Below are 10,467 nucleotides of genomic sequence, written 5' to 3' on the forward strand. Positions count from 1 at the left end.
ATGATATTATTGGTCTTTTAGGTAGCTAGGAAAGTATAGGTGGACTTGAGGCCAATGAATGGTGTCATCATTGTAGCCTAAGCTAGGGTAGTATGATTAATTAAGTGTGATTTGATTGTAAATAAATTTTAGAAATTGAGAATTAGAATGTAATTAATATAGAGAATTACAATTCTAAACTTAGAAAAATCAAGTAGAGACTTGATTGAATAAATTTCTAAAATTATCCTAAAATCATAAATGTGATATTATTGAAGCAAAAATTGATATTTTACTATTTATAGATTTTTCAGGTTTCTTTGTAAATAAAATGCCATGCCTATTAATTTCTATATAGTAGTGAGAATAAAAAAACTATACAAGTTACATAATATTTTTAAAATATAAAAGAAAAGAGCTAACACTTAAAAGGTATGAAAATCCCTCTCTTTTAAAAAGGTTTAGTAGATTTCTTATTAGTAGTTTGTGTAGATTACTGTTAGAAGTCAAACACATGAATAACTTGTGGTTTGCGATAACTTAATTTTGAAATAATTATTTAAAGTGAAAAAAAATATTTGATCTCCAATTAATCATTTATAAATTTTAAATAACTCTAAATTTATCTAACAAAATTCTTGAATCTTCCAAAAAACAATTAAATTTATTTTTTTCAATACGCATATATGTTTTGAGTAACCTGGCAAAGATCCCATGTGTTATCAGCCCCCATCATTTATAATAACACTAGCGAAACATTTCTCTTTGGTCTTGACTCTTGACACTTCTCATTTGGTTTTGAAAGTTTTTTTTTTTTTTGGATATTAGCCGTTGGATCTTTAGTTTGATGATATTACGTCCTGATGGCCACACATGGAAGGTAGAGATTGGATGTTAACCTTATCGTAAGGCACCCCTCTTGGAATGCCACGTGGAAAGGGCCCATATCTTTATATCATCTTTGTATTACAGGAAGGTAGGAGTGACCGTGGAAATGGTTTATAGCCCTTCATTCCGAGATTAGGACTTTCTATTTACAATTTGGGTCATTGAGGTATAGATACAAGAGTACCCATTTAGAATGTCTATTTTAATTTCTCTATATTTGGAGATTTTAATATATTATTTTAGATTTTAATTAAAGGAATGGAAGGATGTGAAATTTATAGAAATTATATTATCCTAGATTTTTTTTAAAATATTTCTTTTAACTCGAAACTTGAAAGGAACCTTTGGAATGTAGGCACGTAATATATTGCAGTTCATGGGCTGAAGGGTCCCCTACCCTGGACCATACCATTGCATCAGTATTTGTATGACAATGCATGAATTTAAAGGTGAGATTTCCAGATGTTCTCATCTTTTTATCAAAATGTTATTTAAAAATAGTAATTTACCTTAGCTTCTGAGCTAATTTTCAAAACACTCGGCTTAGTTTCTGGCAATTTAGAGCAAAGATAACCAGCAGTGAGACAGACACCTGACCTCACCTTCAGCTAGACAAACTTCTAAATAAGATCCTCATTCCGCAGGCAGTAAAGCTTATATATTTTACTTGCACCATTTTCCTTCAGTGCAAGGAATGAATATTCAGTCCCAATAACATGAACATGACAGGCACGTATAATAAATTGTTCGAAGGACTTTACAGTCTGCATTTCAGAGAGAATTTACATTTCTAAGGTTTTGTTGCTTCAGTTCGAAGTAATACAAAACTGTCCCAGGTAAGAATCAGAAATGGGAGAAAGTATATAGAACTCATAGAGGGGATAGAAGCCTCGATATATCTATGATTATAAACACTACATATCACTGCAAGTCAGTGAATAAAGACGTAAATTAACTTATATGAAGAAATCAATGAATGAAAAGTAATCTTGATAAACTCAATGAATGGCTTCTAATTTACTGCCACCGCTTTGGAGGCTTGACTAGGTTGGAAATGACAGTTTTCTTAATACCTGAAAGAACCAGTTATGGGAAATTTAAGAGAGAAATTAAAGTATAATCACCGAGGAAGACAATCTGCTCATTCCTATCTTATTTTACTTACTTGCGGACCCTTTTGGGCTGTCCCTTGACACAGTCACTGTCTTTGATGCGTTTTGCGTTTGGTTTTGTAGGAGTCGAATAGTAGATGCCACTTTACTCCTGCATAAAACCAAGTTCTTAAAATCCCATGTCTGCAAATATATGTATATAACTGAAAACTGAAAGTCCAAAGCTTTACTATTGACACAAATTATCACTTTCAAAGCATTGTTGTCCTGTCAAAGAAGCGCCTCCCTTTCATTTTGACAGAAAAATAGATTTTTATAAGATGTATGTAAGATCATGTCAAAAAATCTCAAGGAAACAGAAAAAAACACAAGAAATTCGTCACTCACTTCCGCAATGTCTGTGATAGTTTTGTGCCTTGATCTGTTGTGTCATCAGGTTCTGTTCCCACTGAAAGAACACTCTCAGAAATGTCACTTAATCTATCCTCATAGTCTCCATCTTCAAATCTTAATATCTCAGCATCTGCAAATGACATATCATGACCTGTGTCCCCATCAGAAAGTTTTGATTGCTGGGAACCAGCTTCAGAATGCTTGTCACTGCACTCTGAAATGCTTTCCTGATAAGAAGCAGTCTCACTTCCTACACTTCTCCTGTCTGATGGTTTTCGGGTTCTATGAGGAATAACAACTGAAGAATCATAGCTCGCAGAGGAATCACCATACCTCGCTGAACCAGGATACTCGTTTTTATGATCTTTTATTAATTGCAACTGCTCAATCTCATTATCTTTTTTTGCAATTGTGTCTTTGAGAGATGCCACCTGCATGATGAATAGAAGATTCAGAAAGCACTGACCACATGTGCTGTGCCGTAATATAAATTCAGCTTCTTAAATTTTTTATTGTCTATTGGTTACAGGTACTTGGATGGAAGATGAAATGTTCTGTTTACCTATTAAGTCACTAATGAGCATAAAGAGCTAATCATTCATATATGTTACTCCTAAATGTTCTCGGGAGTTCAAAGTTCTCAGGGCACCTTTGGAGTTCATGTGAGCAGATAAATAATTAAATCTGTTTAAACCATGTTTCTCATCAGTTAATCAGCAAATTATTTCTTTTCTAAGTTTAGTCCAACTCCAACATGCATCAGTTTCACTTCTACTTGTTTTCGTTCTGTGTGGAACTCTTCCCAGATTTCCATTACTTGTTATGAATAAAAATTCTACAATATCAGACTGAGTTTAGGCAGTTCTAAGAGAATGTTGAAACAACAGAATTACCTAATTATTAGAACTTAAGAACACCACATGCTGAACACAAATATTTTTTTTAATAAATTCATTACAGCACATAACAAAGTTTTATCATTCACTCTTTGTGTTTTATTGCCATTTCAATGATTTTTCAGGTTGAGATACTGTTAAGACTAAGATATAAATCATAAATCAACAAAAAACAAAGTACTCTAGCAGTTTTCAAGTCCAACCATGTAGTTTCAGACGACGCAATCAAGGTAAATTTCCAGAAAACTCAAGCAGCTATTGGTATTTATTAATTTACTAACTGTCTTGTGTGTCTTTCCATTCTGTTTTTAACCTTGGTAAACTATTTGTAGATTTAATTGAACATAACTGAATCCATTGAGTTCCAGCCAGAAATATGATCTGATGAAGGATGGTATTGTATATAACACCAGAAACAAACCTGGTCCATTAATTCCCTAACATCTCTGCCCTCTTTGCTGCTTCGAGCTGCACCTAGCTCAACTCCAGAGACCCTCTCAGCAAACTTCAGAGTGCTAATAGTTTCAGAATATGAGCTAACATCAGGATTGAGCTGTACAAACATAAGTGTCTTTGCTTGACCTCCTGTAATGTGAAAGGTGAGAAAATATACATTCATATCAAGTCTAAAAGTAGTTTACCACAAGCTTTCAACAAAAGGTCACCAGCATATTGAACTAGGGAATAACTCGAGGAAGTTTAAGACAAGAAGGGAACACCAAAAAGCAGTACCTAAAGAGCTCTGAAGTAGTTGAGTGAGCTTGCTGTTTCTATATGGTACATGAGAATTCTTTTGTGCAAGAGCGAAAATGACATCCCCGAGGGCAGATAACGATTTGTTTATATGTTGTGCTTCCCTAAGTCTATCTCCAGTTGCCTCAGAGCGATCTACCCTTTCGCTCCCTGCTAGATCCACCAAATGAAGATTACCATGTAAAGCAGCACCAGAATGCAAATCCTTTCCACGAACATGGATACTGACAACACTGTGTGCACAGATAAAAATCAAAATCACAACTAAATTTGAGGCAAATGTAATATGGAAGTAAAGATAAAACAAAGATTGATTGCAAGTACCTATGAGAGCGGCTACTTCTTTCATTCATGGCAGTGGCTCCAACAGCTCTGTTTTTGAGGCCAACATCTATTAATTCTAACACGTCTGAAGTTGATGTAACAGGATGCATGCTAGCATCTGGTACAGCCAAACCATTGGGTTGGACAGTAGAAATAATCCCGAGTGTGTGCAAATCAAGGGAAACAAAATATTTGAGAGTATTGTAGTGTACTCTTCATTCGAATAGTACACATTATAGAAAGAAATAGGTGGAAAATTCAGCATTTCTCTTTAAAAAAACAATAATATGAATCCTAAATTAAATCTGAAATTTGTAAAGGATATTTTTTCTGAGAACCATCACTCAATAGTAAATCACGCACTTGTTCGTTATATATTTCAACCATCTGAACCTGAATCTCATATATAAGGGAGTCTCTTCTATTCTGAGAAATACTGAATAGGTCATTTAGAGCCCGATAATTAACCCCCCAATCCTCTTCAGATGCTCCATTAGGACCTGTCTGCAACAGCAAGTCAAGTTGAGTTAGAATTGCCAGAAAACTTTATTGCATGAAATGAGACTAAACACAATGATACACACGTCAATAACCCATACCATTGTGTAAGTTTTTCCTGAACCAGTTTGTCCATAAGCAAATATACATACGCTGTATCCATCCAGGACAGAACGTATCAACGGTTGAGTGTCTGAATATACCTCAGCTGCCAATATCCAGAGCAGATAGCAGGTTAGAGATGGCAAGAATTTTCTTCCACGGTCATGCCAGCAGAAAGGAAAAGCACAAAAACAATATAGCATGCTCAAGTAAGCCCTATCCACATTGAAAAAGATGTGGAGATGAAAACCTTGAGTAGAATCTGGACCGAAGACCTTGTTGAACTTAAAATTGCGGCGTCTATCTTTCCCTTGTTTGGAGGGATTCACAACTGCTAACTCTCCGTGTTCACCTATATATTCTACTGTTGTATGTTTTTCACCATACCCAGGAAGAAATGGCCTTATCCGGCAATAAACTCTGATGTTTCCTGCAAAACCAAATGGAAGAATTACACGTTAAAAGACTGAACCAACGTATAAACCTGGTACAGCAAAGGCTAGCAGCGGCACCTTTTAGTTCCTGAAGCTCATTAAACATCCTCCTATTTTCAGCAAGGACTATATGATAATCCCCAGTTGCGTCAATTAATGCTTTTAACTTTACTCCTGAGCAAGATCAGAATTATATATTATAAAACTTGCCATCACTATTGCATAAATTGACAAACTGTACTAATAACCAACAAACCTAGGCCATTGAATTCCTCCAAGTAGCTTTGTTGTACTTCTAAAATTTCATGCTTGATGGAATTAGAGGACAACCTCAGTTCCTAAACGTTTTCATAGATTTAGTCAGATTCGTGATACAAAATGATGCAAGGCTAAAAGACTACCTAGTTATATTATACCTTCAGTGCACCAAATTGAAGCTCAACAAAGCTCTTAAAGATGTGTTCTTTCTTGTTGAACGTCTTAGATTTTGACTGAGAATATGCCTCAAGCACTCTCACTTGGTTCCTCGAATCTTCCAAGTGGATTCCAAGCTCTTTTAATCTCCCCTCAAGGCCACCTTTAGCAGCCTTAGCTTCTGTTTCCATTTGCAAGCGATGCAGTTCATGTGTCTGTTTTACTAATTCTAATTCTTGTTTCAAGGCTGAAAGTTCAAGATCTCTTTGCTCCTGCTCTTTGGTCAACTTAGCAACATGGTCCACTCCAATTTTCTTCTCTTCTTCCATTTTGGACTTCTCAATCTGTAATGAGAGAAAAAAAATCCCATTATATGAATATTATGAAGAACATCCACACAACAAGCACAAGAAAATGATTCTTTTCTTTCTTTTTTGGATAGTAAAATGCACCCATTCTAATACTTACTAAACTAGCCAGAAGAAATAAAAGAAAAACTGAAACAAACCACAAATAGAATATATTTATGTAGTCTGGCTAACAGCTCAAAGGAGTCTGCTAAAAGAGAACTACGCAAAAGAGATTGACATTTGTCAGGACAAACGAATCCACCAGAAATTGTATGCAGAACATAAGGAACAACTATCAGTAGTATGTGAGAAGATAGCAAAAGAATAATTCCGGAAAGAGTGACAAATACAAGCAGTTCACTGAGCAAGTTATGGTGTAAATAACTTAAGAATTGTTTTTTCTTGTCTCTGAAACATACCTTAATTTGTTGAAGCTGGTCCATAACAACCTGCAAAAATATTAATATAAGAAAAACAGGTGTATTTTGGAAAGGTTTGTACCAGTCTAGTCTTAAATAAGTTTTCCATACCCCCCTCTCTTCACCCGTCCCAGAAGCCAGGGCTTCAAGTACTCTGATTCTTGACTGGTACTTCTCCTCACGAACCTTAAATAGATTATTTTGCTGAAGGGAGAGAAGCATAAAGATATTGCCATTGGTACAGTCAATCATGGAGAGACAATTCATTTTTTTTTTTTAAAAAAGGCAAAATGATTCTTACTGTTCTTAAGTGTTCTGCTTGAGTTGAAATACGGCGTTCAATCTCTTGTACAACCTTTCTCAACAGACAAGCCACACGCTGAGAAACAAAATAAATGTCAACCATACCTATAAACTATTCAAGTGTATGTATGCATGCATGCACGCATAGTAGTTGCAGAAATACATAGATACAGAAACATATTTAATGTACTTAATGTTACCCCTATTTCATACATGTGGTATCTCGTCACTCTTTCTTTCAATGCTCTCATCCAATATTCCATTCACAACACTCAAAAGTGACTGAGTTGGTGCATTCTGCAAACAAGATGTTGAAATGTTACTGACAAGGGCTCAGAATGAAAACGTCAATGAGAAAACTGTAACATAAGAAAACATGAATGTTCATTAAATAATACAAATGAAAAGTTACATCCAAACTATTTGATCTCATCATTTCAGAGATTTTTGCAGCAGAAAGATCTGAATAGCAGCCTTGTTTCAGTTGAAACATCTCATGGAACTTATGTACAACATGGGGCATGGATGCAGCTGATGGCTCTGTTGAATATGAGAAAAACGTTAAAGATGCTTTTAAATTTCAAAAACAGCATGTAAGACTTTAATAGACTTGAAAGTACAATTTATCTGCATTTTAGTCATACGTGCATTAGAGGAAAGTTGCATGCTATTTTCATATAGCATAAGATCAGCTTAAAAATTGCTTCAGGTTCGGTATTATAGTGCACATATGAAAACTCTTCATGCCCAGCCTCTTAAGCCAATCAAGTGTGCATATGAAAACCGTATACTTCGATCACGGGAGAGAGTAAGCCATACCTGTCATAACAGGACCACGCAAGGCTTGTTGAATTTTTGACTCTGGAGAAAACTTTCGCTTTTCTTCCCCAAATGTTGAAGAAGAAAGGCCATTGGAAGATGCATCCCCACGAGGGCTGCCATATTTAATCCCACCAGTGGGAGAAACAACTCCCATATATGCAAATTGTGCTCGAAGTGTTGAAAGGCAATCCATAACGTTCTTCATAGATCCCTGCAGATTTGAAACACAGCAGATGGATACAGAGAGAGAGAGACGCCAGCAGAATAATAAAATCCTTCATGTGCACAGACCACCAAGAAGTGGTAAAGACTAGCTCTAGTTGACAGCATTATCATTGTTCAAAGTTGAAACGAAGTGTATGAAGCTGGCAAAATCATGAATTTTTGGTAGATGAAAAGCATACCTATAAACTTGCTTCTTACTTAGCATTCAAATGTTCATATGCATAACATTAATCTATGGGGGGAACAATAGAGCAGACAAACATTGGATTACCTTCTCCAGGTCCGACGGTTCGAACTTGAGAATCCCCAATTCATCCATACTTGCCTGAAACTTCTTAACATTTTCAGAGCTAGAACTACCAGCCTGAAATAGAAATGCACAATCAAATCAACTAGGCAAATGCTGAATCATCAACTCATAAGTAACTCGACTATAAATAGCAAAGCAAATAAGCAACCTTGTATGCATAACCAGGTCTAAGCTTATTTAAAAGCTGTAGTAGAACAGTGCCATCGATCAAGCAGGCTCTCAACTCCTCGGATGAAGCTTTTACTGGCAAATTTAAACTAGGAACAATACTATTCATCCACTCCACCAATACGGCTCGCTTATTGGCTGGAGATAGGGCAAAAAGAGAACAAGAAATTCAGTTCAAAGGACTAAAACAACTGCAGTTAAAAGGAAAGTAAGTTTTTTCTTACCTTCAATGTCATTGTTACGAATTACAGTTGGTTCAAAAACACCCGAACTGACAGATACCTTTGAGCTATTGGCTCTCCCATTTTGTGCCATGGGGTGATCCGAAGCTGAATTCATTGCTTACCTTTGAAGTCAATTATGAAAGCATGGCATATGCATAATTCCTCACAATTTTCCAGAGCAGTCCTGAGAAGTTTTTAAGAGCAACCATCACGAGACTGATGAATTATGCAAAAAATCCCCCTTTAACCAAGAAAAGCAAACAGGGTGTTTCATATGAGTTCACTATAAGAACAAACATAACTAGGCACTAGATACTGTATGATTGCAGAAATTATTCCCACATTCACGACTCATTTCAGCATTAAGGTGAAAATGAGAAAGTTAAAAAGAAGAGAGCAAGCATCAGATAAATAAAACCATTGTCTAAGACCAAGAAGATTGGTTACCAGAAAACTTCACAGAAACTGATGAATTTGCAACAAAATGCAGATATCAAATTCATGCAATATGAGCTAGAATCACCATCCCCATTGGAAATAGCAAAACAGGATTTCTTCCAATAATGAGCAGAAGGAGAAAAAAAAGAAACAGAAAGGAAATAAACCGAGTTACTATACACACACACACACGCACACACTTATAATGGATGAGCTAAGAGATCATAATTTTAAAGGAACCCAGATGACAATTACCAAAACTAAAACAAACAACACAATGCTGGTACATTCAAGACAATGCGATCATCAAATAACTAAATATCAAAATAAAAAACAAAATGGATTCAATTCAATTATAAAAAAAGAGAAGAAAAAGGGAGCCACCTGAGAGAAAGACGTGGAACTAAGCAATACACACGTCGTTTTAAGATCAAACAGAAAGAAGACATGCATATAACTCGGTCGTCATGTCATGAGAGAAAGTGTTGTTATTAAACTAGACAACAAGAACACAACACAGGTATTAGATTCACATTAGAATTCCATTTTAAAAGGAAAAGTCAAAGTTTGTTTTCTTTTTCATTTTTATTATGATTTTGTTTGGTATTCCGTGTAAATGAAAGAGAAAGGGCGTAAGAAGAGGAGTGTAACTCTCCTTTAGGCCTTGCCCTTTTCTTTTCTGTGTGGTGATCATTGAAATGTGGAAAGTGGCCTTTTATGTTCCACGCCTCTTAAAGTGTCCCAGTTAATTCTGGTTTGTTTGGAGATTATCTTGTGACAACGATGTTGCTACTTCTTCTTTTTTTTTTGGATTCAAGAAACCCTACTTTCTAGAAAATATATTTTGTGGGTCCAGGTAAGTGAGTAAAATTCCGGCTGTACTAGGCTCTTATAAGAGGTACACGCCCTAACTCGAACTCGAGACCTGTTGTGTAGATGTCAAGCCCTTTGTCACCACGCTACGTCCCTTGAGGACGATGTTGCTAGCCAGTCCTCACCATTATTAAAAGTGGGGGCAAGAAAAAAATTAAAAATAAAAAAACTCAAAAAACACAATAAATTGATAATTAAATCAAAAAATCAAGTTGAGAAAAATAACAAAAGATTTAAAAATAGATAAAAAATTCTAGTCCGGTTCAATTTTATTTTTTAAAACTTTAAAATCAATTGAACCGATCAGACCATAAATCCTTAATTGATATGTTAATGTGTTGGTGTTGTACTCTTTTCTAACTGTGTTTGTATTTTATATATTACTGTTGGCTTCTTATTTTTAGGCTGGTTTGAAATTGTAGTAATACTTACTATTTAAAATATTTTTTTTCTAGAAATATATTAAAATAATATTTTTTTATTTTTTAAAAATTATTTTTAAAATGAATACATCAAAAAACATAAAAAAAATAATAATTTTA

The 10,467-nt window shown here is 35.1% G+C and overlaps 1 protein-coding gene across 1 annotated transcript; it reads right to left on the reverse strand.

Moving 5' to 3' along the window:
* Nucleotides 1-2,362: 2,362 nt before the first annotated feature.
* Nucleotides 2,363-9,757, reverse strand: LOC133675636 (kinesin-like protein KIN-14K). The gene is made up of 20 exons (XM_062097067.1): nucleotides 9,437-9,757; nucleotides 8,615-8,798; nucleotides 8,371-8,528; nucleotides 8,184-8,276; nucleotides 7,685-7,898; nucleotides 7,278-7,405; nucleotides 7,079-7,162; nucleotides 6,864-6,941; nucleotides 6,674-6,766; nucleotides 6,563-6,592; nucleotides 5,796-6,137; nucleotides 5,636-5,717; nucleotides 5,458-5,553; nucleotides 5,196-5,375; nucleotides 4,945-5,051; nucleotides 4,671-4,849; nucleotides 4,346-4,510; nucleotides 4,001-4,254; nucleotides 3,690-3,853; nucleotides 2,363-2,803 (listed from the first exon to the last, which is right to left on the reverse strand). Exons 2-20 carry the CDS (start codon nucleotides 8,727-8,729, stop codon nucleotides 2,363-2,365), a joined length of 3,003 nt encoding a protein of 1,000 aa, XP_061953051.1. The 5' UTR covers nucleotides 8,730-8,798; nucleotides 9,437-9,757.
* Between the last annotated feature and the right edge of the window lie 710 nt (nucleotides 9,758-10,467).

Source organism: Populus nigra, chromosome 16 (genome assembly GCF_951802175.1).
Source record: "Populus nigra chromosome 16, ddPopNigr1.1, whole genome shotgun sequence".
NCBI classification, from domain to species: Eukaryota; Viridiplantae; Streptophyta; class Magnoliopsida; order Malpighiales; family Salicaceae; genus Populus; species Populus nigra.